Below are 27,439 nucleotides of genomic sequence, written 5' to 3'. Positions count from 1 at the left end.
TTGTCTACTTTCCTCTTTTCCACTGTCACTGTCTTAGTTCTGGGCTTTTCTCTGCACTTGCCTCTCTTTAATTCTGTCTCCTCAGTGAACACAAAAGTATGAATAGAATTAAATCAGTTCCATTTTAAAGTCTTCCACTCACTCTTAATTGTTCTTCGGTTAAGTCAGAATTCCTTAATGTCTCCTGCAGAATCTTCCATTAACTGGTCCCTGGGATCCTTGGCCACCTTGTCCATTACCCTTACCTGCAGGTGCTTGCTATCCAAACACACATAACAATTTGGAGATTGTAAAATATGACGTTCCCATCCATCTATCCATCCTTCTCTCCCTCCCTCCCTCCCCTCCTTCCTTCCTTCCTTGTTTTTTGTAAGGAAAACTGCTAAGTATAGCCATTGTTCTACACTGGAAGGCCATCCCTTCCCCATTGGATTAAGAGCCATTCCTGTGAATTCCTGGAAGTAGAATCTAGCAGATTCTTTTGTTATTGCTCTTGCTTGCTAGTGACTGGAGGCTTCTTGAGGGCTGAGGTTTGTGTGTCTCATTCTTCTTGATATCACAGCCCATGCCTGTGCCTGGCATGTAGTTGTACTTGATAATTATGTATGGAACAAAAAAGGCATTAAATTTAGTAATGTTTGTACTTGATTTCTTCTGTTACTATCTAACCAAATGTAGTTCTTATTATCTTTAAGAGTACATAAAAATACAAGGGGTTCCTTCCAAAGCTAAAAAATTGTAATTTGTTATTTATTTATTAATACTACAGTATTATTACTCAGTTCATACTCTTAATTATCCATGTATGATCTTAGTGTGGTTACTATATTTCTGGGTTACTATTTGGGAGCGTTGTTGGAAAACATAGACCCAATGGGCATTCGAATTGTTCTTTCTTGAACCAAGTGAAACAGGAAAACAAAATGAGAGGTGGTGATATCTGAATCTTAACTCAGGTTTGATGCTGTAAGTGCAGAGCTGATGAACTGGATTCTGAAATCAAAGACTGCCATTCAGAGTTCAGAGATAAAAGAGTATAAGAAGATGCAAGAGACTTCAGAAATGAAAAAGAAGTTGAAGGTAAAAAATAAAACAAAAATACTATACTGAGTAAAATATTTCATCAGGCTGGATTTGCTGTTGGCATAAGAATGTGATGGGATCCAGTGGGATAAATGCAGCCATAAGGTAGCTTCTAGAACATCGTAGGAGATTTTGAAAACTTTTGTCCTGGCTCTTCGAGGATTCCCTGTGGTGAAGGATTTTTTTCTCCTTTTCTCTTCTGCAATTGTTCAGGTCTGCATGGGCCATGCTTCCTAAGGTTATGATCCAGTTTTCATTACTATTTTAAACCTGTTTCGATCTACTTGAATTATAATTTATGACTTTGTGTTATTTCAAAGATGTTTGGCCTTCTGAATACAGTAAACTATTTCAGATCTCAAAATGTCTTCAGTATGTTCTCTTTAAAGAAGAAATACTTCAAAAATTAGATAAAGTTTATATCCATAGATTCCACATGTGTAGACTTCACCAACTGTGAATTGAAAATATGGGGGAAAAAATTTTCCAGAAAGTTCCATAAAGTAAAACTGAAATTTGTTGTGCACTGAACACTTAGCTGAGTCCAGGAGAAGGAAGCCATGTGTGGACACATGTTCTGTAGCCTCCCACTATCCCATCTCATGCACCCTCAGCCTCTCTAGCACTCCTTACTTACTTCCTGTCTTATTCTTGTACTATACCGTTATACCTAGGATGGTGGCCTTTGTACTGATCTCATACAGACTTATTTCCTTGTCATATTCACCCCCCCCAATACACGTTAACATCTATTAATGTAACATTTACACTGTACTAGATATTATAAGTAATTTAGAGATGATTTAAAGTACACCAGAGGATTTCTTGGGTTAATGTGCCTACTACACCATTTTGTATAAGGGACTGAACATCCTCAGATTTTGGTGTCTGCAGGGGTGTCCTGGATCCAATCTTCCACAGATCCTGATGGATGACCTTAAGAAAATTATGAACTACACTTTAAATCTGAAGAACAAAATTGCTTTAGTTTGGGTTTTAAATAATATTTTCATTCTTAAAAATAATATATGAAAAATGCTTGCGGTTGAAGTTAGCATTAGACTTTAGAAATATAAAAACAACCAAAGAATAACACTGAACCTCCAAATATTTCCCTTTTTCTTGTAGTTATCATTTTTTCTCTGTGATGTCTGTCATAGCTCATTCAGTTCTTTGGATTCAAACCATTATTTTTATGGTGTGGAATTCTCAGACTATGTGAATAGTACCCTGAATCTAAAACAGTAATTTAACTTATTTCTTCTTGATAGAAACTCATCATTATAGTGTGCATACTTTCTTATAGAAGAAGCTGAAGTTTTTAGTTGCTGTCATTATTGTTTAAATTTATCTTTTCATATTTATTCATTTTTGGGGTACTGGAGCGTAGCCTGGAATTGTATAGTTTTTTTTTTTGTAAACTTTGAAATGCTTAAAGAAAATTTGAGAGGGACATTAAACATAAAAATTTAAAGTAGAATCAGCATTTTATTGAGAAGAAAGTTTACACTGTTCTTATATTGGAACTTTTTCTCCAGGGATTAGAAAAAGAACAGACAGAAAGACGCCCCCAGCTGGATGAATTAAACCGAACTGGACAAATCCTTTTGGAACAAATGGGAAAAGGTGAGACTCTTGATTTTTTTTTTTTCTCCCAGATTATTTCAGATGGTGAAATTGAATAATATTGCGGTTTGACATATCCAACAAATAACACTCTACTCTCTTTTATTTGTTAGAAAAATTATTTTCAATTTTTTTTTTAGATAGCAGAATCTTTTAAAATAAATTTTATAGGGAAGTTAATTAGCAAAAGGAGATAAAAGCAAAGTCATTCTTCTTTTATGGGGTCAAGGAACTAAAAGTGAAACCTCAGCAGGATAACTAATGTCCAGTGGACAATTTTAAAACCTCATCCTTTGGGGTTCTGTATTGACCATTTTTTTCACAGGAGCGTAGCAAAAGGAAACTTTACTTTGACAACACTTGGCAGATGAAGTTACATTAAGTTAAACCCATAGTGGTATTTGAGTTTTTGATCACTTTCAGTGCATTATATTATTTTGCTCTAGGGATGTTTTTAATAGTAAAATATGATGTTGCTTGTATTTGAAGCTTTTACTTGAACTAAAGAACTTTAAAAAAAAAAAGATTAGTGTATTTTTTTTTTTTTTTCTGTGCAGTTTAGCATATGGTTCTGTCTTCGGTCTAACTTTGAGGGATGTTTCTTGTACACCCTACTCCTTCCTCTAAGAGTGGTCAGTGCTCTGGGTCTGCTGTCGCTCTCCCTGACCAACACTGAGACACCAATGCAGAATTGGGAATACTAGTTTGACAAAAATCTCAAAGCAGTGGTTTCTAATCTTTGGTTTTGACTTTTTATTATGAAAATTGTAAGCATATTCAAAGCAAATAGAATAGTGTAGTGAACCTCTTTGTACAAGCTACCCACTTTGAAAATTAGTGATGATCTGCCATTCTGGAATTCTCTGTACCTTTGCCACTCCTTGTCCTTTTGAGTATTATTATTTTCTGTAGGTTTTTTTTTATAAGTGAAATTTGATTACACTGAAGTATATGAGACCTAGTTGTGCTGCTTTGACAAAAATACCCTGTGTAACTTACATGTGCCAAATCACTCCAGAAAGTGATCTCATGTCCCTTTTGGATGAATCAATCTGACCTCCCCATCATGCCCTCTGAAACAACTCTGCTCTTATTTTTTTTTTTGAACCTTACACTATTTTGCCACCAGTCTTTAAGAAAGTATGTCAGTTTATTTTATCTATCTATTTATCTATCTATCTGGTATATATGAGAGTTATACACAAAGATAAACACAAAATATGTAGCATATATCCACATATGTGTCCCATATATATTTATTTATTTCTAAATTATGCAAATGTGTCATTGTCAATCTATATAATTACCAAAGTTTAATATCTTTTTTTAAAATTTTTTTAAATTTATATATGACAGTGGAATGAATTACAATTCTTATTACACATATAGAGCACAATTTTTCATCTCTGGTTGTATACAGAGTATATTCACACCAATTCATATCTTCATACCTGTTAAGATGATAACATCCATCACATTCCACCATCATTTGCAGTGGGTCATGCCTGTAATCCCAGCAACTTGGGAGGCTAAGGCAGGAAGCCAGCCTCAGTAATTTATTGAGACCCTAAGCAACTTAATGGGACCCTTTCTCAAAAAAAAAAACAAAACAAAAAAAAAAAAACAAACAAACAAACAAACAAACAAAAGCATGTTGCTGGAGTTGTAGCTCGGAGGTAGAGGACTTGCCTAGCATGTGTGAGGCACTAGGTTAGATTCTCAGCACTGTATATAAATAAATGAAAAAAATGAAGGTCCATCAATATCTAGAAAAAAATATTTAAAAGAAATTTTAAAAACATAGGAAAAATAGGGATGAGGGGCTGGGATGTGGTTTATCATCCCCTGGGTTCAATCTCCAGTACCAAAAAAAAAAAAAAAAAAAGGAAAAAAGATAAATAGTGTTGTATGTTCTTTCAAAATCCACCCTAGCAGATTGTCTTAGTTATCCCATGTGTGGGCATCCTACCTGGAGATTACCCCTTCAGATATTTTCTTGAAGATCCAGAGACACAAGCAGACCATAATTTCCCTTGAGATGCTGATTCTTGCAATCATAATAGACAGCTGGGTGTTGAATTCATGTCCATTTCTGTTTTACATTCTTTACTTGTACCTCAACACTGTGCCTTGGGACTCTGTGTGTCTGGTGTGAAGGTCGGGTAGCTTCATGAGTTTGCCCACTGAGATTACCCCCCACCTAGGTTAGCGTTTAGTCGATGGGCAGAGGCAGAATTAGTGAGGATCCAGAGGGAAGACTGCCTGGGTGAGAAGTTGGTGAGAGGTGTCAGGTTATAGTGGGGACAGCAGTGAATTGAGGGCTTGGTAAACTTGAGTTCTCCTTTCTTTTTCTAATTTCTTGACTTTGAGAAGGTCAGGGAACACTTATTTCTTTGCTTCTGTGTCTAACAAGTCAAAGATTTCGTTAGCTGACTTAGCTTTTGTTCAATAAAATCTGTGAATAGGCAGCTCCTAAAAATACACACTCTGGAAATTGAATTTACGTGAAAGCGCTACTCACAAAGGTCAAGCGCCACGTGGTGGGGTGTAGGGTGTGAGGCTTTATTAAGGAATGGATTTTGTGACCTAACATATGTACTTGTTCAGTTTCTTAGGAAGTTTTTTATATTTTCACTTTTTTAAAGCTTTAGTAGAACTAGGAGTGCTTTCAATAGAGAGCAGTAATTTTATTTTTTCTAGAAAAGACTTATCTGTTATTAAAATTTTTTAGGATGAGCCCTGAAGATAGGAAATGGGGACATTGATCTGAAAAGATGTGTTGTTGGTACAGTTTTCTCACTTTGGTGGGCAGTTTCTGCCTTTGGTTAAAGAGGGAAGAAAAGGGATATTTTTCTGTCTCCCACCATTTTATCCATTATTCTGAATTTTCAGTAACACATGTTACTTTCCTACAAGTGTTCAGTGCTGTTACTCCTGTTGCTGTTTTAATACCAGGAATGTTGAACAGATGTGAAAGCACTATTGGGTGATTCTTCACTTGTCCCTCCCAAGAGTTTGAAACAAATTTTAGAATATGCATAATGAATGTAGAGGAATTTTTTTTACAGAATGAAATATGGCCAACTTCTGCCTAGGTGTGGATGCAGATAAATGACTCAGTTCTGTTAGAAAAGCAAATGAAATTCTTCTGTAAAACAGATGCTTAAATAATCATGTCACTGTTTTCCTAAAACCAGTTCTGTCAAAAAACCCAACACTACCAAGTCTGATAGGACTTCTCTGCCTAATAATGCATTGACTTAAGTTTTGAGATGTCCCATAGAGCATAGCATGTTTAAAAAAAATGAAATAATTAAATTTGTTTGACCTTTCCAGTTGATATACCAGATTTTCTTGGTTTAGCTTATCTTATTCCTGGGGATTGTCAACTAATGTCACAGTTGGGACTTATATATTGTGACTTTATGAATCAACACTTATTATGGCTGGCTAAGTATAAAAACCTATGAACTTTGATGGTGGTTTTTTGCTTTGTCAACTTTTCCCTTGATTTCAATAGTGGTAGGTCGAAAAGCGTCAAGTGAAGTGAGAGGAAGTGGCAGGAATGTGTTATATTTTGTCCCTTTTACATAATTAAAATGAGGTGCTTTTATTAATCATTACTGATTTTGACTTTCAACTAGTCATATTCTAAGTTTTGCGTGTTCTGTAGAAATAGAAAACTTATAGTTGGGTCTCTCGGAGCAAAAATAATTATTTCCTTTTTTAGGATGCAAATTGTGTTGTAGTCATTCCTTGATGTCATTTTAGCCAGCAATGTCTCAAACATAGAGAAGTGGAGATTTCACCTTTAACAACTGGTTTGAAGGGATGAAATGAAGGGGGGTCATGAGAGACTGTGAATCAATAACTCAAGAAGTTTCTTTAGCTGCCCTGGTACCTGCAGTGAGTACCTCTTACCTGATTTCTAGTGGGGTGACAGTTTTTCATCTCAGGAATTTTATTTACCAGTTTAATTTTCTTCCTTGTTTAGCCATTTAATAAATTTTCCTGACATAAAAATGAAGTGGCTGATGCAGTTATTCTGCCCATGTCCACCTAGACTAGAGATGATCTAGCAGGAGTGAAGCCTAGATCTCCATTGTGCAGAAAAATCATGATTCGTTGTGTTTATGACCCACATGAACAGGGCTATTTGAACTTGGGTTGTGGCATGAAAGTTTTTCCTAGGTTGGATGTGTCACCTCTGTAACAGTGGATAGTGAACTTCAGCAACTGACATGGGGTACATTCAAATCCTCTAATATATTTGCATTTTTAGTTTTCAGTGGGTACAATGTACTATTGAAATTTTTAGAGTTGTATTGTCAGTGGACCATAAATGCCCTTTTGTTTTCCAGGCCTCCCCCTCTCCCTTTTTTTGGGGGGTTGATTTCTCATTACCCTGGATTTCTGTTGCATATGTTCACAACGCAGAACTGTTTTATTGCCCTCCCACTCAGTTATTGAAGATGAGAAGCCTGTCCTTTCAACATGCATGTTCTCTGAATATAAAAATTCCTTTGCCAGTTTCCCAAACTTTCTCATCGTCATTTTAAGGGATTCGATCTACTAAGGGAAGAACTGTGAAGAGATCTATTGTTAGAGTCACATGCAGTGGTGCATGCCTGTAATCCCAGGGAGTCAGAAGGCTGAGGTAGGAGGATTGAGGCCAGTCTTTACCATTTAGGAAGACCTTGTCTCAAATAAAAAACAAAGAGGGCTGGGGATATATAGCTCAGTGGTAGAGTACCCTAGGTTCACTCCCCAGTCCCCAACACCAAAAAAAAAAAAAAAAAAAAAAAGACCTATTATGTATTAAAAAACTTTGTTATTTCTAGGAACGTTCTCTACCTTTCAAAAATATGAGGCAAACAAAATTATAAGAGTCTTATAAAAATAATGGCATTCTCTTCTGATATATTTCTAATCTTACCACACTTTGATGTTTTGGACATTGACTTATATATGTGCAGTGCCCAGTAGACTCCCTAGGCCTGGCTGATGGCTTAACTTTCCCACATGTGCCTGGTTGCTTCCCAGAAATTGGAATTCTTGCTATTTATTTTGTAATTTATATGACACCGTGGTTTGATCTCCGCAGGCTTGCATGGCCTCTTCCTTTAATTGGCCAGCTGTCTTTATCTCTCACGAAAGAGGGTCTTGATTATGATATCAGAGGCCCAGACAAATCCAGGCCATAGATTTTAGTTCCCTGGCTCAGGTTATAAGGTAGCAGAGTACAAAGAACATATTCTGTTCAAAGAACACTGCACTGATGTGCCTTTTGAGGTAGCAACACCGCCCTGAACTGCCATTTCAGGGGCCCCCACCCTCCTAGGTCAAGCAGTTGAATGTGCCTAAATATTTTTTAAAGTGCATCGTTATAATTTTTCATTGTTGTGTTAAAAGGGACACAAGGAAGTGATCATTATATGTGAAGTTACCTCGTTTGGAATAACTTAGAATGTTTGGAACCAATTCAGAACAAAGTTTTATGAAACTCTGAAGTGTCTGCTTATTCTTTTGTCTGTGTAGAGGGTCTTTCTACTGAAGAAATAAAAAATGTTCTGGAGAAGGTTTTATCAGAGTGGAAGAATGTATCTCAGCATCTGGAGGATCTGGCCGGAAAGCTTCAGCTTCAGGAGGATATCAATGCTTATTGTAAGCAGATTGATGAGCTTGAAAAGATCGTAAAGAAGAAGGAGGAGTGGGTACAACACACGCCCTTTTCTAAATCTCCCCAGCAGTCCTTGGCAAGTTTGAAGGATTCCTGTCAGGTAAGGAGCCAGCCGTCTGGAGTATGCCAGAGTTCTTTGTACCATTTCCTACTTGAGGCAGGTGTTTTTTGTGTCATGAAATTTTAGTTAATTCTGCTCTGATGGACTTTCTGGGGAGATTCCTTCATTGAGTTATGCGACCGTATTTTCTCTTCCACAGAGGGAACTCAACAGTCTCCTTGGCCTCCAACCCAAAATTGAAATGGTGCGTGCAAGCTGCTTGGCCTTGAGGTCTCGGCCTTCGGTCCCAGGTTTTGTCCAGCAGAGCTTGGATGGCTTTCTGGGCCACTACCAGGCTGTGCAGAAGGATTTAGAGCATCATCAACAACAGCTAGAGAATGGTAAGCCCATTCCCTTGGTTTTCTTACTTGATGATATTAATATCTCCTCTCTGTTTGCCTGAATCTAAAAATTATTCCCAAAACTTAGATTGTCAGCGTGTTTATGCATTACACCAGTTTTACGTTTTCTTTGGCACCATGTGTGGTTCAAGGTCTTATAGTATAATCAGACTATTTTCTGGGCTCACATTTGATTAGAAAAATACATACACTTTTCACATACTCTAAAAATGTGTTAATAGGATCTAATACTTTTCTTAAATAAGGTGTTTTTTTTTTTTTTTTTTTTTTTTTTGTGTGTGTGTGTGTGTGTGTGTGTGTGTGTGTTTGTATGTGTGTTACTGGGATCGGAACCCAGGTGAGCTCTCTTCCGCTTAGCTTCATCCCCAACCCTTTTTATTTTGAGATAGGCTCTTGCTAAGTTGCTCAGGCTGGACTCAACCTTGTAATCCCCTGCTTCAGACTCCCTGAGTACCTGGGATTACAGGTATGCACCACCATGCCTGGCTTTAATATTTTAAAAGGAGAAATAGGTGTTGTTTCTTCCTTTGGATCTCCTCAGTAAGATTAGAAAGAATGATCACTTTTTTCTTATCATTCATAATGATTATGGTTTTAGCAATACCATCCCTTTTTTGAAAAAGAAATCATATTCTTCTTCTAAAAGATGAAAAATTTTAATGAGATTTTACTTTTGCAGTAAACCTGGTTTTAGGAAGTTAGCTGCTAAAGGCTGTGAGAGCTCATCCCTTATATTTTACTTATGTGTTTTCCTGGGCTGCTGTTTAAGTTTGGACTGGGTAGTACAGACTCAGTGCCCATAACCACTGCCTTCTTCATACCGCAGATTGTGTAAGGACGTTAGGAATCAGTACATGTGTATATTAGACAATGTGTCTTATTGTCTTCCAGAAGGCATTTGGACACCGTGCCTTTGCTCATTGATATTAGTTAACCTAGAATGCAAAGTAAATATGGAGAGGACCTCTTTCTCACTTTACTGGCACAAACTATGTTTTCATTTTGACAAGGACCATAGGCATTTTAACCTTGGCTGCTGGCTGGTTTTGTCTCTTTGTCCTTCAGATGAACTCACTTCTCTTCCACACAAGTGCTGCTGTATGTGATTCTTATATTAGACGTACAAGTAGACTTCACCAGTGGGCTGTGGCTGGCCCTGTTTCTCAGGGTACCTGTGGCAGCCTGGTGCCTTGTCCCTGTACATGCCTGCCATTGTGAGATGGGTTTTTCTTGGGGCCTTGTACTTACAGGAAGACTGGTGGATCTTTGTTTTCTTTCTTTATTCTTTGTGTGGCAATTGGGGAAGAGGAGATTATGGGAGACAAAAGGAACATTGTTGTTCCAGCTTTGGAGAGACATTTCATCATGATGAAATGAAGAAAAATGATAGTGAGTTAGTTAATATTTCAAACATCAACATCCGCAGGAATGAAGTCACTGTCTGAGTCCTAGAAATGCCAGTAGAATGACCTATTTTATTAACCAACAGAGACCCTTTTAAATTTTAATTAGGGGTCTAAATTATTATGCATTTGAATTCACTTATTATATATGGAAGATTAATGGTATATATAATAACAATCAGATTCCTAATATAATTTTCTCAAAGTAAGTATTTTTAAATAAACAGAATTGAAGAGCCAGCCGGGACAAGCATATTTGGAGACACTAAAAACACTAAAAGATACACTAAGTGACTCAGAAAATAAGGCCCAGATGTCTCTCAATGCTCTGAATGATCTTGCCAAGATGGAGAAGGCCCTGCAAGAAAAAAAGGTAATTTATGGTTCTGAAGTCTAGAAATTTTACATTCTATATTTTAAGATTTTAAAATGAGAAATAGGTGTTGTTTCTTCCTTTGGGCCTTCTCAGTAAGATTAAAAAGAATGATTTTGTCATTTTTTTAAAAAACATTGGTCATTTGTAGTCAAAATTGGTCTCAAAATTTCTTATAATTTGACGATTAGCTATTATAACATAGGACCTCAGATAAAAAGAAATTTATTTAGTATTAGTAGAAGAAAAGCATATTTTCTCCTTCTATTATAACTTGCCTAAAACTTTCAACCTGTTCATAATGTGCTAAGATGTCTTTTGTAAAATGAGGAATATTAGTTGAATTCATGCTTTTTAAAAATTCGGTGTTGAGTACAAATGCTTCCCTGGTAGTAAGTTAAGTAACCTCAAGGTTCTGAAGTACTTCATCACAGAAAAAGACCAACCCTTAACACTGCACACTGGACCCTCATGGGTGTGGTGCTCCTGCGACTCTCAGCATACAGAACATCTTATGTTGCCTACGCATAACTCATGAAGGGAAAGCTGGAGCTTTTTTGATTATGACTATTCTTTTTACAATTTTTTTTGATAAAATGTCTTTTTTTTCTGTATGTGATTCCATCTGCACAGACACATTGCTGTATGTGATTTTTACCTTTTCAATTTTTTTCCTAGGCCCTTGATGAAATCCTTGAGAATCAAAAACCCACGTTATGTAAACTTGCAGAAGAAACAAAGGCTTTGGAGAAGAATGTGCTTCCTGATGCAGAAAAAATGTATAAGCAAGAATTTGATGATGCCCAAGGAAAGTGGAATAAATTAAAGGCCAAAGTTTCCAAAGATCTACATTTGCTTGAAGAAATTACCTCCAAACTCAGAACTTTTGAGGTAAATCAGGAGGCCATCAGGAGCTTAAGTTTATTGTAGGGTAAATGGTGATTATCACAATAAGACTCAAATATCTATTTATATTGTGTGGTTTCTAGGCCCTCACTTTTTATGCGCTGAAGCTGAGATTTACTGTTAATGTGCTTGTGAGCACATGTCTTTCTTTCTGCCTTGCAGAAAAGGCTTCTTGGTAGAGATGAACTTGACTTTGAAGATAAGAGAACATTGCTTAAAAATGGTCAAAATGGGGACCTATGTGAAATATTGGCTGGTCATTAAATTACTCAGTTGGGTAGAAGGAGCCTTGAACCTGCTTCTTTTATATAACTTTATTTTATTTATTTATATGTGGTGCTGAGAATCGAACCCAGGGCCCTGCATGTACGAAGGCAAGTGCTGTACCACTGAGCCATAACCCCAGCCCCTGAACCTTTCTTTAAAGGTCTTTGACAGTTGGGTTGAAAATCTAAACTGGTGCATCTGTATCAGACCGGGGAAGCAAGTAATTCAGGGCACACAAATTCTGAAGTGGGTTGCTTTGCTACATCTGAAAATGTGCAGCACAGACGAAGCCTTAGTAAAGTTTGAGAAGACAGGATCAATGAGAGGCTGTATAAGGAGGAAGTGGTAAAAGCCAGTGTCAGGAAAGGTCAGATTTTAATTCTGCCCGTGAGACCTATGGAGAAGCAGAGCTGCCACGTCACCTGGTTTTCTCACCAGAAAGGACTGGGTAGAGAATGAGCCACTCACACTCTGTCCTCCTGGGGACCTGTTCCTTGGCCCTTCTCATTTCCCTTTAGTCAGGGCTCCCCCTATTCCCCCACTCTCCCACCTATGTGTTCTAAGATATACTTCTGCAACAGTGTCTGACCCAGAGAAGGCACTCAATGACCAGTAATAAGAACTTTAGATTTAGGTAGATGATAGATTTAGATCCGTAGAAAATTTGTGTGAAGGATATTGCTCAAAAAGGTGAAAAGATTGAAAGTAAAGATAAGATATATGAAAGCAGTGTTTTAAAAATCAAAGTCAGAGAACTTGTGGTAGTAGAAGAGGTCTGATGGTCCTGTACGGGTCAGCGTGGAAGGCCTCCAGTGAAATTTGTTGAGCATTGACCACAGAACTTGGAGGGAAGCTATTGACCCAGCAAGTGATAGGCAGTTCCAGTGAACGACAGCAGAAGATTGTGGATGGACAGGTTGTGTGGGTGTGTGTGGTGGTAGCAGTAGTTTTTAGATCTCACTCGAATAAACCATTAGTTATGAAGAGGAATGTGTTATTGGGTAGCTTTCACTTCATGAGTGAATCCACTTCTACTTACGTGTCATCAGTTGTAACTGTTTCAACTTTCAAAATGAGGATTACCCTCATCTACAATTCTAGAATTTTCAGTCATGGTCCAGGAGTGGATTGATTATCAGGAATTCTCAGCTGTGGGGGAAAGCACCCAGTGGGTAGGGCCAGGGACCCAGGTAATTTTGTTAGTGCACCCAACAGGCCCACCAAACAGTCTTCCCACCCCACATGCGAATGGTGCCAAGAGTCAGCCATGCTGGGTTAAATAATTCCCATTCTTTTCAAAGATTATTCCTTTATTTTCAAATTTAAATCTGAGAGGATTTGCAAAAGTTACAAATTACTCTTGGGTGAGCTAAATATTAGCCAATATTTTAATTGAATTTCAAGAGAATCAATATTCTTCCAAAACACGAGAGAAAGTCCTGGGGTTATAGTAATCTGGCTTTAGGCTTTAGTGGTTTGTTGTTACTAATACAGAAAATCCAGGCCCTTAGTGGTAAATTGGAGTGCTGCTAAAAATGTATTTCCAAGCCTCAGCAGTGGTGAGGTGCTCAGCAGCTCCGTGAGACCCTCTCTCTAAATAAGATACAAAATAGGGCTGGAGATGTGGCTCAGTGGTCCAGCGCCCCTAAGTTCAATCCCTGGTACCCATCCTCCCCACAAAAAAATGTACTTCCGTAAAAAATATATTCCCCATTAAACACATTTCTGAGTAGTTTGGTGAGGTTTGTTGTTGTTTTTATAGTAGTAGGTTTCTAACATCCTGTTATTTTTATTTGCCCTTTTTGTGTGCTAAGTACAAGATTGTTGTCAATGTCTGTATTCCTTAATTGTTTAACTTCTTCTCTGAAATATATGTGCATATGTATGTGTATTTTTTTTTTTTTTAATTTTTAAGAACACTCCTGCTCCCTTATGTGCTTTAAAGGAATTTCCTGTTACTTGTTTGCTCACCATTTACTTGAGGAAACTTAAAAATCCCATCCATCTCATAGTCTTTAGATGATTACATGAAATATTCTTATACTCGTTATCATTGTTTTCTCTTTTTCACGGTGCTGATGTATAATTTCTTAGTAATTTAATTTCTGTTGTCTTTAAGACAGGAGGTCCAGTAGGTAATGTGCCAATCTGTGTGATTTTTCTTAGGGACAAAACAGTGGAATTGTTTGTTTATTTTATTTGTTTGTTTGTGTACATATATTTATTCTAATTATTATATGTTACTTATACATGACAGTAGAATGCATTTTGACACATCATACATAAATGCAGTATAACTTCTCATTCATCTGGTTGTACATGATGTAGATGTTTCCAGGTCATGTAATCATATATACACATAGGGCAATAATGTCCAATTCACTCTACTATCATCCCTACACCCATGCCTTCTCGCCTCCCTTCACTCCCCTCTGTTTAGTCCAAATACTTTTATTCTCTGTCCCCGCCCCGCCCCCCACATTATGAATCAGAGAAAACATTCAGCCTTTGGTTCTTTGTGATTGGCTTATTTTGCTTAGCATAATATTCTTCAGTTCCATCCACTTACCAGCAAATGCTATGATCTCATTCTTATTTATGGCTGAGTAATATCCTGTTGTGTATATATACTGCAGTTTCTTTATCCATTCATCTGTTGAAGGCACCTAGGTTGGTTCCGTAGTTTAGCTATTGGGAATTGAGCTGCTACAAACATTGATGGGACTGCATCACTGTAGTATGTTATTTATTTTTTTTTTTTTAAATTTTTTATTGTGGGTTGTTCAAAACATTACAAATTTCTTGACATATCATATTCCACACTTTGATTCAAGTGGGTTATGAACTCCCACCTTCACCCCATACACAGATTGCAGAATCACATCAGTTACACATCCATTGATTTACAAATTGCCATACTAGTGTCTGTTGTGCTCCACTGTCTTTCCCATCCTCCCCCCTCCCCCCTCCCCACCTCTCCCCTCCCCTCCCCTCCTCTCTCTCTACCTCCTCCACTGTATAACCCTGAGGGTCTCCTTCCATTACCATGCAATTTTCCTTCTCTCTCCCTTTCCCTCCCACCTCTCATCCCTGTTAAATGTTAATCTTCTTCTCCTGTTCTTCGTCCCTACACTGTTCTTAGTTACTCTCCTTATATCAAAGAAGACATTTGGCATTTGTTTTTTAGGGATTGGCTAGCTTCACTTAGAATAATCTGCTCTAATGCCATCCATTTCCCTGTAAATTCTATGATTTTGTCATTTTTTAATGCAGAGTAATACTCCATTGTGTATAAATGCCACATTTTTTTTATCCATTCGTCTATTGAAGGGCATCTAGGTTGGTTCCACAGTCTTGCTATTGTGAACTGTGCTGCTATGAACATCGATGTAGCAGTGTCCCTGTAGCATGCTCTTTTTAGGTCTTTAGGGAATAGACCAAGAAGGGGAATAGCTGGGTCAAATGGTGGCTCCATTCCCAGCTTTCCAAGAAATCTCCATACTGCTTTCCAAATTGGCTGCACCAATCTGCAGTCCCACCAGCAATGTACAAGTGTACCCTTTTCCCCACATCCTCGCCAGCACTTGTTGTTGTTTGACTTCCTAATGGCTGCCAATCTTACTGGAGTGAGATGGTATCTTAGGGTGGTTTTGATTTGCATTTCTCTGACAGCTAGAGATGTTGAGCATTTTTTCATGTACTTGTTGATTGACTGTATGTCCTCCTCTGTAGTATGTTATTTTTAAGTCCTTTGGGTATATGCTGAGGAGTGGAATAGCTGGGTCAAATGGTGGTTCCATTCTAAGTTTTCTGAGGACTCTCCATACCGCTTTCCATAATGGTTGCACCAATTTGTATTCCCACCAACAATGTATGAGTGTACCTTCCCCCACCACATCCTTGCCACATTTAGTGTTGCTTTTGTTCTTGATTTTTGCCATCGTGATTGGAGTAAGATGGAATGTCAGTGTAGTTTTGATTTGCATTTCTTTAATTGTTAGAGATGTTGAAGTATTGTTGTTAGAGATGTTTAAGTATTTATTGATCGATTGTATTTCTTCTTCTGTAAAGTGTCTGTTCAGTTCCTTAGCCCAGTTAGTGATTGGGTTATTTGGTTTTGCTGTTGTTAAGTTCTTTGAGTTCTTTATTTATCTTTATTTATTACTGCTCTGAGGTGTGTGTGGTGAAGACTTTTGGACTTGTTTATTTTTAAAATGCATTTTTTACATATAAGTAATACTTGAGGATGGCAGAAATATGTACAGCAAATATTTAGAGATCTTGTTCACTCCAGTACTTCCCTAGTGGCAGCTAATATTAACAGTGGATCCTTGTTGGAAGTTAATGTATTGAAAGCCAAAGAGAGAAGCTCACAAACAATTGCTCATTCTAATCATTTTTTTTTCACACTGTAGAAAAAATAACATTGGGAACTTGATGAGGACATTTAAATAGCTAAGATACCTTAGAGCTTGCAGTGTGAACCTCAGTGCTCGAAACAATCGTGTCTTTTGTTGATACAGCACATATAGCCCTTGAGAGGACTTTCTTGACTATGTTGTTACTTATTTATAAAGTGTGCATTCCCGCAGTCCTTAGAAGAGGCTCTTATTTGTTTTCTGTTATTTGTTCCCATTTACTTGTCTACACTTTCTCTGTCCATGTGGTCCATTTATCTTGCACAGGTGAGAGATTGGGCTTTCATGCTCAAATACCTTCTTAAAGTCTTTGTTTCTGTCAATGCCATGCCAGTGTAATTACCCAAATTCCATTACTTATGAGCTAAAACGTTAACGGGTGGTTTTACAACCATCGCACCCCTTCAAGGCAGCAAAACATCTGAAAATACATGAAATAAGTACTTTTTTTTTTTCATTGATTTTTACTGACTAGATTTTCTGATGATTCATGGGTATAAAATAAAATCCTAAGAGGCTGCTTTTTCTCTCTCATTCCCAGCAGGATTGGTGGGCTACAAGATATTTGGTATTATTTCCTTTTCCTTTTTCAAGATCCCCTGCTGTGTGGGATATCCCTGGGAAATCATGAAAATGTCCCTAAGGCAGACACAAAGCCCAGTCTTCCATTTTCCGCTGTGCTGGCCTCTGTGAATTTCGCCTCCAGCCCCCTCTTGCTGTGCTCCACTTCTCTTGCCCCTGACAACTCAATTACCCCACAAGTCTGACTCCAGCTTCCCATCTCTTCTCTCTGGAATTCTTCTTCCACATCGATGGCAGAGTTAGACTTGGGAGAGGATCTGAGTTCTTGTCTGAGTAATGCAAAGTGCTCTCAACACATCTCACAGCCCCTTCCTTCCTTCCCCAGCCCAGCCTCGGTCCCCCCTTTCAGCCCACTCAGGTGGGGAGACTGTGGTGGCTCTCAAAGGACCACCCTGAACTGTGGCCTCTCCTGGAAATGTCATGTACTTGCTAAGATTCCTCATCCTGCTGGTATCTGCTAATTCTTTTTTTTTTTTTTTTCATAGTGCTGGGGATTGAACTCAGGGCCTGGTGCATGGTAGGCAAGTGCTGTCACCCTGAGCTACATCCCCAATTCTTTTTATTTTTATTTTGTTTTGAGACAGTGTATCAATAAATTGCTGAGGCTGGCCTTGAGCTTTCGATCCTGCTGTGTCAACCTCCTGAGTAGCTGGGACTATAGGTGCTGCTGATTCTTTAAGAACGAACACCTTTTACAAGCATTCTTTCAGCCCTTCTCACTGCTCTGCCCACAGTCAGAGAATCATTCCCTGCTCTATGATTCTACTACTCACCGGTTACACCCTTCCAGTTTTTATCATGGTTAGAGCTGTGTTTCTCCTTTCCCAGGACATGAGTTCTTTGAGGATGGGAACCCTGTCTGGTACACAGCAAGTGAGCAGATGTGAATGAATGGGATGTGCATGTGATTGTTCTGTAGGTGCCTTCAGACCCACTTGTACCTCTCCAGTGAAGCTGGCTCTATAAAATCCAAATGCATGCTCTCCCAAATGTCAGTGTATCTGTGTGGTCACCCTTCCTTCAGTTGCTTGAACTGTCAAAGGTACACACTAAATGAAGATGCCCGATCCCAGAAGGTGACATGCCTGGGCTTTCTCTACTGTGAAAACCAGATTCTGAAATTATTTTGGAAAGCATTTTGGGGTAAAATGAAATGACAAATACTTTCCAAGTGTAAAATGCAGCATTTAACTCTTTCTAGGTAACATATACCAGATAAAATCATCTCAGAAGGGTTTTTTTTCCCCTTGTTATTTTGAATACAGTTTACTTTACTAGAGGGATATTGATTCATTCCATGTCTTAGATTGAAGAACTCAGTTTTAGATAATATAGTGACAGTGTCATTCATTTCCTCTCTACTATGTGACAGAACAATTTTTCAGGATATTTTTGAGGTTCATGAATATTATGAAACCAAACAAAACAGGAGTTCTGCTTCTTGAAGTTCTTCTGTTTTCTTTTTTTTTTTAATTTTATTTTTTTTATTGGTTGTTCAAAACATTACAAAGCTCTTGACATATCATATTTCATACATTAGATTCAAGTGGGTTATGAACTCCCATTTTTACCCCAAATACAGATTGCAGAATCACATCGGTTACACATCCACATTTTTACATAATGCCATATTAGTAACTGTTGTATTCTGCTACCTTTCCTATCCTCTACTATCCCCCCTCCCCTCCCCTCCCATCTTCTCTCTCTACCCCATCTACTGTAATTCATTTCTAATTCTGGTTTCACAGTCCTTGTTGTCTGTGTCCTGGGGTAGAAAGTGGCAGCTTAATAGGCTGTGGACATTCCAGCAGATGGGGGAGGAGCAAGATAAAATGCCAGGAATTCAGCTTAATCAAGTGTTGGAGGCAGTAGCACACCTTGGCGTCTTACTGTCCTAAGTCCAGAGTTACCCAGCTTTAAATGCCCTGCACCTCCAGCTCAGGACAGGCCTGAGGCAGGTTGGTTTTTTTTTTTTTTTTTTATTGTTGGCTGTTCAAAACATTACATAGTTCTTGATATATCATATTTCACAATTTGATTCAAGTGGGTTATGAGCTCCCATTTTTACCCCATATACAGATTGCAGAATCACATCAGTTACACATCCATTGATTTACATATTGCCATACTAGTGTCTGTTGTATTCTGCTGCCTTTCCTATCCTCTACTATCACCCCTCCCCTCCCCTCCCCTCCCCTCTTCTCTCTCTGCCCCCTCTACTGACATTCGTTTGTCCCCCTTGTATTATTTTTCCCCTTCCCCTCACTTCCTCTTGTATGTACTTTTGTATAACTCTGAGGGTCTCCTTCCGTTTCCATGCATTTTCCCTTCTCTCTCCCTTTCCCTCCCACCTCTCATCCCTGTTTAATGTTAATCTTCTTCTCATGCTCTTCGACCCTACTCTGTTCTTAGTTACTCTCCTTATATCAAAGAAGACATTTGGCATTTGTTTTTTAGGGATTGGCTAGCTTCACTTAGCATAATCTGCTCTAATGCCATCCATTTCCCTGTAAATTCTATGATTTTGTCATTTTTTAATGCAGAGTAATACTCCATTGTGTATAAATGCCACATTTTTTTTATCCATTCATCCATTGAAGGGCATCTAGGTTGGTTCCACAGTCTAGCTATTGTGAATTGTGCTGCTATGAACATCGATGTAGCAGTGTCCCTGTAGCATGCTCTTTTTAGGTCTTTAGGGAATAGACCGAGAAGGGGAATAGCTGGGTCAAATGGTGGCTCCATTCCCAGCTTTCCAAGAAATCTCCATACTGCTTTCCAAATTGGCTGCACCAATCTGCAGTCCCACCAGCAATGTACAAGTGTACCCTTTTCCCCACATCCTCGCCAGCACTTGTTGTTGTTTGACTTCATAATGGCTGCCAATCTAACTGGAGTGAGATGGTATCTTAGGGTGGTTTTGATTTGCATTTCTCTGACTGCTAGAGATGGTGAGCATTTTTCCATGTACTTGTTGATTGATTATATGTCCTCCTCTGAGAAGTGTCTGTTCAGGTCCTTGGCCCATTTGTTGATTGGGTTGTTTGTTCTCTTATTGTCTAATTTTTTGAGTTCTTTGTATACTCTGGATATTAGGGCTCTATCTGAAGTGTGAGGAGTAAAGATTTGTTTCCAGGATGTAGGCTCTCTATTTACCTCTCTTATTGTATCTTTTGCTGAGAAAAAACTTTTTAGTTTGAGTAAGTCCCATTTGTTGATTCTAGTTATTAACTTTTGTGCTATGGGTGTCCTATTGAGGAATTTGGAGCCCGACCCCACCGACTGTAGATCGTAGCCAACTTTTTCTTCTATCAGACGCCGTGTCTCTGATTTGATATCAAGCTCCTTGATCCATTTTGAATTCACTTTTGTGCATGGCGAGAGAAAGGGATTCAGTTTCATTTTGTTGCATATGGATTTCCAGTTTTCCCAGCACCATTTGTTGAAGATGCTATCCTTCCTCCATTGCATGCTTTTAGACCCTTTATCAAATATAAGATAGTTGTAGTTTTGTGGATTGGTTTCTGTGTCCTCTATTCTGTACCATTGGTCCACCCGCCTGTTTTGGTACCAGTACCATGCTGTTTTTGTTACTATTGCTCTGTAATATAGTTTGAAGTCTGGTATCGCTATACCGCCTGACTCACATTTCCTGCTTAGCATTGTTTTTGCTATTCTGGGTCTTTTATTTTTCCATATGAATTTCATGATTGCTTTCTCTATTTCTACAAGAAATGCCCTTGGGATTTTGATTGGCATTGCATTAAACCTATAGAGAACTTTTGGTAATATCGCCATTTTGATGATGTTAGTTCTGCCTATCCATGAACAGGGTATATTTTTCCATCTTCTAAGATCTTCTTCTATTTCTCTCTTTAGGGTTCTGTAGTTTTCATTGTATAAGTCTTTCACCTCTTTTGTTAGGTTGATTCCCAAGTATTTTATTTTTTTTGAAGATATTATGAATGGAGTGGTTGTCCTCATTTCCATTTCAGAGGATTTGTCGCTGATATACAGGAATGCCTTTGATTTATGCGTGTTGATTTTATATCCTGCCACTTTGCTGAATTCATTTATTAGCTCTAATAGTTTCTTTGTAGACCCTTTTGGGTCTGCTAGGTATAGAATCATGTCATCTGCAAATAGTGATAATTTAAGTTCTTCTTTTCCTATTTTGATACCTTTAATTTCTTTCGTCTGTCTAATTGCTCTGGCCAGTGTTTCGAGAACTATGTTGAACAGAAGTGGTGAGAGAGGGCATCCCTGTCTTGTTCCAGATTTTAGAGGGAATGCCTTCGATTTTTCTCCATTCAGTATGATGCTAGCCTGAGGCTTAGCATAGATTGCTTTTACAATATTGAGGTATGTTCCTGTTATCCCTAGTTTTTCTAGAGTTTTGAACATAAAGGGATGCTGTACTTTGTCGAATGCTTTTTCCGCATCTATCGAGATGATCATATGGTTCTTATTTTTAAGTCTATTGATGTGGTGAATAACATTTATTGATTTCCGTATATTGAACCAGCCTTGCATCCCAGGGATGAATCCTACTTGATCATGGTGCACAATTATTTGATATGTTTTTGTATCCTAGTGGCCAGAATTTTATTGAGGATTTTTGCATCTAGGTTCATTAGAGATATTGGTCTGTAGTTTTCTTTCTTTGAAGTGTCTTTGTCTGGTTTAGGTATCAGGGTGATGTTGGCCTCGTAGAATGAATTTGGAAGTTCTCCCTCTTTTTCTATTTCCCGAAGTAGCTTGAAAAGTATTGGTATTAGTTCCTCTTTAAAGGTTTTGTAAAACTCTGCTGTATACCCATCCGGTCCTGGGCTTTTCTTAGTTGGTAGTCTTTTGATGGTTTCTTCTATTTCTTCAATTGATATTGGTCTGTTTAGGTTGTCTATATCCTCCTGACTCAATCTGGGCAGATCATATGATTTAAGAAATTTATCTATGCCTTCACTATCTTCTAATTTATTGGAGTATAAGGATTCAAAATAATTTTTGATTATCTTCTGTATTTCTGAAGTGTCTGTTGTGATATTGCCTCTTTCATCCCGTATGTTAGTGATTTGAGTTCTCTCTCTTCTTCTCTTCGCTAGCATGGCTAAGGGTCTGTCGATTTTGTTTATTTTTTCAAAGAACCAACTTTTAGTTTTGTCAATTTTTTCAATTGTTTCTTTTGTTTCGATTTCATTAATTTCAGCTCTGATTTTAATTATTTCTTGCCTTCTACTTCTTTTGCTGTTGTTTTGCTCTTCTTTTTCTAGGATTTTGAGATGAAGTATGAGATCATTTATTTGTTGGTTTTTTCTTTTTTTAAGGAATGAACTCCAAGCAATGAATTTTCCTCTTAGAACTGCTTTCAATGTGTCCCATAGATTCCGATATGTTGTGTCTGTGTTTTCATTAATCTCTAAGAATTTTTTAATTTCCTCCTTGATGTCTTCTATAACCCACTGATCATTCAGTAACCTATTGTTCATTCTCCAAGTGATGTATTCTTTTTCCTTCCTTCTTTTATCGTTGATTTTCAGTTCCATTCCATTATGATCAGATAGGATGCATGGTATTATCTCTACTCCTTTGTATTGTCTAAGAGTTTCCCTGTGACATAATATATGATCTATTTTTGAGAAGGATCCATGTGCTGCTGAGAAAAAAGTGTAACTGCTTGATGTTGGGTGGTATATTCTATATATGTCAATTAAGTCTAGGTTATTAATTGTGTTATTGAGTTCTATAGTTTCCTTATTCAACTTTTGTTTGGAAGATCTGTCCAGTGGTGATAGAGGTGTGTTGAAGTCTCCCATGATTATTGTATGGTGGTCTATTAGACTCTTGAACTTGAGAAGAGTTTGTTTGATGAACATAGCTGCACCATTGTTTGGGGCATATATATTTATGATTGTTATGTCTTGTTGGTGTATGGTTCCCTTGAGCAGTATGTAGTGTCCCTCTTTATCCCTTTTGATTAACTTTGGCTTAAAATCTATTTTATTTGATATGAGTATGGATACTCCTGCTTGTTTCCGAAGTCCATATGAGTGATATGATTTTTCCCAACCTTTCACCTTCAGCCTATGTATGTCTTTTCCTATCAAATGCGTCTCCTGTAGGCAGCATATTGTTGGGTCTTGTTTTGTGATCCATTCTACTAGCCTGTGTCTCTTGATTGGTGAGTTTAAGCCATTAACATTTAGGGTTATTATTGAGATATGGGTTGTTCTTCCAGCCATATTTGTTTATTTATGTTACTAAACATGGTTTGTTTTCCACTTTGATTATTTTCCCCCCTTTAGTGTCCTACCTCCCACTGTTGGTTTTCATTGTTATTTTCCATTTCCTCTTCCTGTAATGTTTTGCCAAGGATGTTTTGAAGAGATGGTTTTCTAGCTGCAAATTCTTTTAACTTTTGTTTATCGTGGAAGGTTTTAATTTCATCTTCCATCCTGAAGCTTAATTTCGCTGGAAACACAATTCTTGGTTGGAACCCATTTTCTTTCAGTGTTTGAAATATGTTATTCCAGGATCTTCTAGCTTTCAGAGTCTGTGTTGAAAGATCAGCTGTTATCCTGATTGGCTTACCCCTAAATGTGATCTGCTTCCTTTCTCTTGTAGCTTTTAAAATTCTCTCCTTATTCTGTATGTTGGGCATCTTCATTATAATGTGTCTAGGTGTGGGTCTCTTATGATTTTGCACATTCGGCGTCCTATAGGCTTCTAGGATTTGGGGTTCTGTCTCATTCTTCAAGTCTGGGAAGTTTTCTCGTATTATTTCATTGAATAGATTGCTCATTCCTTTGGTTTGAAACTCTGTTCCTTCCTGTATCCCAATGACTCTTAAATTTGGTCTCTTGATGTTATCCCATATTTCTTGGATGTTCTGCTCATGGTTTCTTAACAGTCTTGCTGAGCTGTCTATGTTCTTTTCAAGTTGAAATACTTTATCTTCATTGTCTGATGTTCTGTCTTCTAAGTGTTCTACTCTGCTGGTAGTATTCTCAATTGAGTTTTTAAGTTGGCTTATTGCTTCCTGCATTTCTAGGATTTCTGTTTGTTTGTTTTTTATAACCTCTATTTCCCTGTATAGTTGATCTTTTGCTTCTTGGATTTGTTTATGTAATTCATTGTTGAAGTGATCTTTCATTGTCTGATTTTGCTGTCTGATGTCTTCCTTGAGACTCCAGATCATCTGAAGCATGTATATCCTGAATTCTTTATCTGACATTCCATCAGCTGCAGCTATTACCTCTTCTAACGTTGAGTTGACCTGCAATGCTTGTGGTCCTTTCTTTCCTTGTCTCTTCATACTGTTTGCGTTCCTTTCTTCTTGGTGAAACTGTTGTGCTATTGAATTTTCCCCCTATATATTTATATTGGTCTTGTATAGTTGCAAAGTCTCCCTCGCAGGCGCGGGCGGCGGCTCTGCCCCTCCTCCCATTGGGGCAATGTGCCTACCACGCCGGCAGGCCGCTGGGCCTGCTCTGCCAGTCGGTAGCAGGTCCGCCGACCTTGCAGGCGCGGGCGGCGGCTCTGTCCCTCTGCGGGCCGCTAGGCTTGTTCTGTCGGTGGTCGCAGTTCTGCCTACTTTGCAGGCGCAGGCAGCGGCACTGCCCCTCTGCAGGCCTCTGGGGCTGTACTGCCAGTGGGTCGCAGGTCCGCCTACTTTGCAGGCGTGGGGGGGGGGGGCGGCTCTACCCTTCCTCAGGCCACTGGGCCTGTTCTGTCTCTCAGTTGCAGGTCTGACCTGTTCTGGTGGTGGTCTCAGTTCCGACTACCTTGCAGGCGCGGGGGGGAGGGGGCGGCTCTGCCTCTCAGCAGGCCGCTGCTCCTCTTCTGCCGGTGGGTCGCAGGCCCGCCTACCTTGCAGGAGTGATTGGAAGCTCTGTCCCGCCGGGGGCCACTGGGCCTTTTCTGTCGGTGGTCACCCTTCCCCTACCTGGCAGGCGAGGGGGGTGGGGGGCGGCTCTGCCCCTCAGCAGGCCGCTGGGCCTGCTCTGTGTCTGGTCCCAGTTCCCTCTACTATGCCGGCGCAGGGGGAGGGGGCGGCTCCGGCAGGTTGGTTTTTTGATCTTTCATTCCTTTTTTGAGGTCTAGCAGCAGGGTGTTGTCCATCCGAGGTGCTTATAAATTACTTCTTTTGAACAGCCATGGTCAATGCAATGTTTTGACCCTTCCAGATAAGAATGTTTGGTATTTTGATTTCCAAGAAGACCACATGATTAGTCGTAATTTTATTTTTACTTGAATATTTGTGAGTAAAAAAGGAATAAGACGTGGCTACTTTTGGCCAGAACTTATGGTGTAATCTTTACAGCCATTTATTTCGAAATACACTAGCAATTTTTATTTTATTTTTTGTATTGTTTTATAGGAAATGAGGTCCCCCAGAGAAATGTGTGTATGTGTGTGTGTGTGTGTGTGTGTGTGTGTTCATGAACTTGTTCTGTTAGTTGAAGGAGGTAATGAAAAATTTAAATACTCATTATTGTGTATTAGAAACTCATAAGTGCCTTGGATGATTGGTTTGGATTGAAAATACTATTTTCACATGAACTCTTTCATGTTCTTTGTAATCTCTGATGACTTAAAAGATTTTGTAGGCTTTAGGTAATTTTCTTTTTTTGTACCGGGGATTGAACTCAGGGGCATTCCACCACTGAGCCACATGCCCAGCCCTATTTTGTAATTTATTTAGAGGCAAGGTCTCACTGAGTTGCTTAGCACCTTGATTTTTGCTGAGGCTGGCTTTGAACTCAAGATCCTTCTGCCTCAGCCTCCTGAGCTGCTGGGATTACAGGTGCCACTGTGCCCTGCTGGCTTTAGGTATTTTTGAAATGCACAGCAAACATCTGTTACAAGTGGATTAAGACAGTATTTTCCTTCCAGGGAGAGAGGTGACGGAGTGGAAGAATGGAGAGAGGAGCAGAGCCCCTGCTCCCGTACCTTCTTGCACATTGGTGGTAGCTGATCTTGGTTAAAAAAAGTTTTTTAGTGTTGATACATCTTTATTTTTATTTATTTATACACGTTGCTGAGAATCGAACTCAGTGCCTCACACACGCCAGGCAAGTGTGCTACTGCTGAGCCCAGCCCCAGCCCCTAGTCTTGATTTTAAAGACTTTGCCTTTGGTGTGTCTGCAGTGTGGAATGCCCAGGGGTCCACTGTTACCAGGCATTTCTAAAAATTGCACCTTCCTTCCCCTATCTACTCAACTTCCTCCTGCTGAACTGTGTTTGACCACATCTAGTGAGGTGTATAAGCAGCAGCTCTTTCAAATGGCCGTTTTAAAACCGTTTCTTTTCAACAGTTACAGGACAGAACAAGTGTTAATACTGGCAGCAATTTAAAAAAATTAAACACAATTTATGTAAGCACGTCTCATCCTGGCTGCTTTATTCCCATGGTATCTCAGATGGGAGATACAATCTCCAGGACTTGGATGTGGTTGTCTTTTTTTTTTTTTTTTTATAATGTTCACTTGGTGTAATAATAAAGCAGTTGGTTTTGTAGATCTTACCATTAATTGCATGCTTGCATGTAGTCTGTCTAAATATTATCTGTTTTCCAGAAGAACCAAGCAAGATTGTTGTTATTATTCTTATTTTATAGATGAACTACTGAAGCTCAAAGGACAGAAATTAGGTTCTGAAAGTCACAAAGCAAATCAGTTGCTGGGTTGGTACTTAGGCTTACTCGTTTCGTTCCTGGTGCACAAGGCCTCGCTTAGAACTCAGTGTGGTCAGGGTTCCATGCAGGGGTTTAAGTAGTGAAAACAGGGTGGCTTTTCAAATTCCCTTCTGTTGCTTTTGTCACTATTGTTATGATCAGTTCTACATGGTTCATCCATGTCTGTTACTTTCCTCTTCCTTTTTTTTTTTTTAAAGTGTCAAAGTGTAAGAGCAAGAGGAGGAACTGGTGTGGGTGAATCATGTGGGTCTGCCTGACAGGGAGGAAGGAAGGCATCTGAGGTCACACACCTTCCTCTCATCACAGCGAGGGGTAGTGAAGGCAGCTTATCCTAGTTGATGCTGACTATGATTAAAAAACCTCCTTGGAATATTTTGCTTCCATATAAATTTTGCAAATCCTTGGCAAATGAAACTGTCAGTTTTCCTTATTCAAAACTAGATTTAATGGACTTCCCAGGTATACAGTCCAGTTACACAGCATTCTTAAAATGTCGAGGATGGAAACCATCAATGCAAGTATCTGAGCCAACAAAGTTAAATGGACCATTTTTAAAAGGCATACTTTTTTATTTTAATATTTTTTTTAGTTGTCAATGGACCTTTATTTTAAAAATTTCTTTATTTATATACAGTGTGAGGATTGAACCCAGTGCCTCACACATGCTAGGCAAGCGCTGTACCATTGAGCCACAAACCCTAGCCCAAGAGGCATACTTTGTGAGCTCTGTGGTTGGATTCATACTTTCTCTCATTTTATACTCTGTCTTTGGCAAATGTCCTGCCCCACGCTCCCTGAGCATGTTATCCCCAGATGTCTTCTCCAGCAATCTCAGAAGGCAAATACTGAAGAGAGGCATAAAACCAGTCAAAAAGACACAAACAGCACAGGCTTTTGAGAATAGTGACAGACAGACTCAAGAAGAGATGGGAGGGAAGCTTTCAA

At 38.7% G+C, this 27,439-nt stretch overlaps 1 protein-coding gene across 5 annotated transcripts in view; it reads left to right on the top strand.

Annotated features, from left to right (window-relative positions):
• Positions 1–27,439, top strand: part of Utrn (utrophin) — a 515,075-nt gene that overhangs the window by 151,962 nt on the left and 335,674 nt on the right. For all 5 annotated transcript variants that reach the window (XM_071612949.1, XM_071612948.1, XM_071612950.1 and 2 more), the window contains 6 exons: positions 957–1,080; positions 2,622–2,709; positions 8,248–8,489; positions 8,650–8,830; positions 10,482–10,627; positions 11,306–11,518. In XM_071612949.1, the coding sequence (XP_071469050.1) occupies positions 957–1,080; positions 2,622–2,709; positions 8,248–8,489; positions 8,650–8,830; positions 10,482–10,627; positions 11,306–11,518 (994 nt within the window). The remainder of the gene's footprint in view (positions 1–956; positions 1,081–2,621; positions 2,710–8,247; positions 8,490–8,649; positions 8,831–10,481; positions 10,628–11,305; positions 11,519–27,439) is intronic.

Source organism: Marmota flaviventris, chromosome 6 (genome assembly GCF_047511675.1).
Source record: "Marmota flaviventris isolate mMarFla1 chromosome 6, mMarFla1.hap1, whole genome shotgun sequence".
Taxonomy (NCBI): domain Eukaryota; kingdom Metazoa; phylum Chordata; class Mammalia; order Rodentia; family Sciuridae; genus Marmota; species Marmota flaviventris.
The sequence above is the reverse complement of the archived record's forward strand: the minus strand, read 5'-3'. Positions and strand labels throughout refer to the sequence as shown.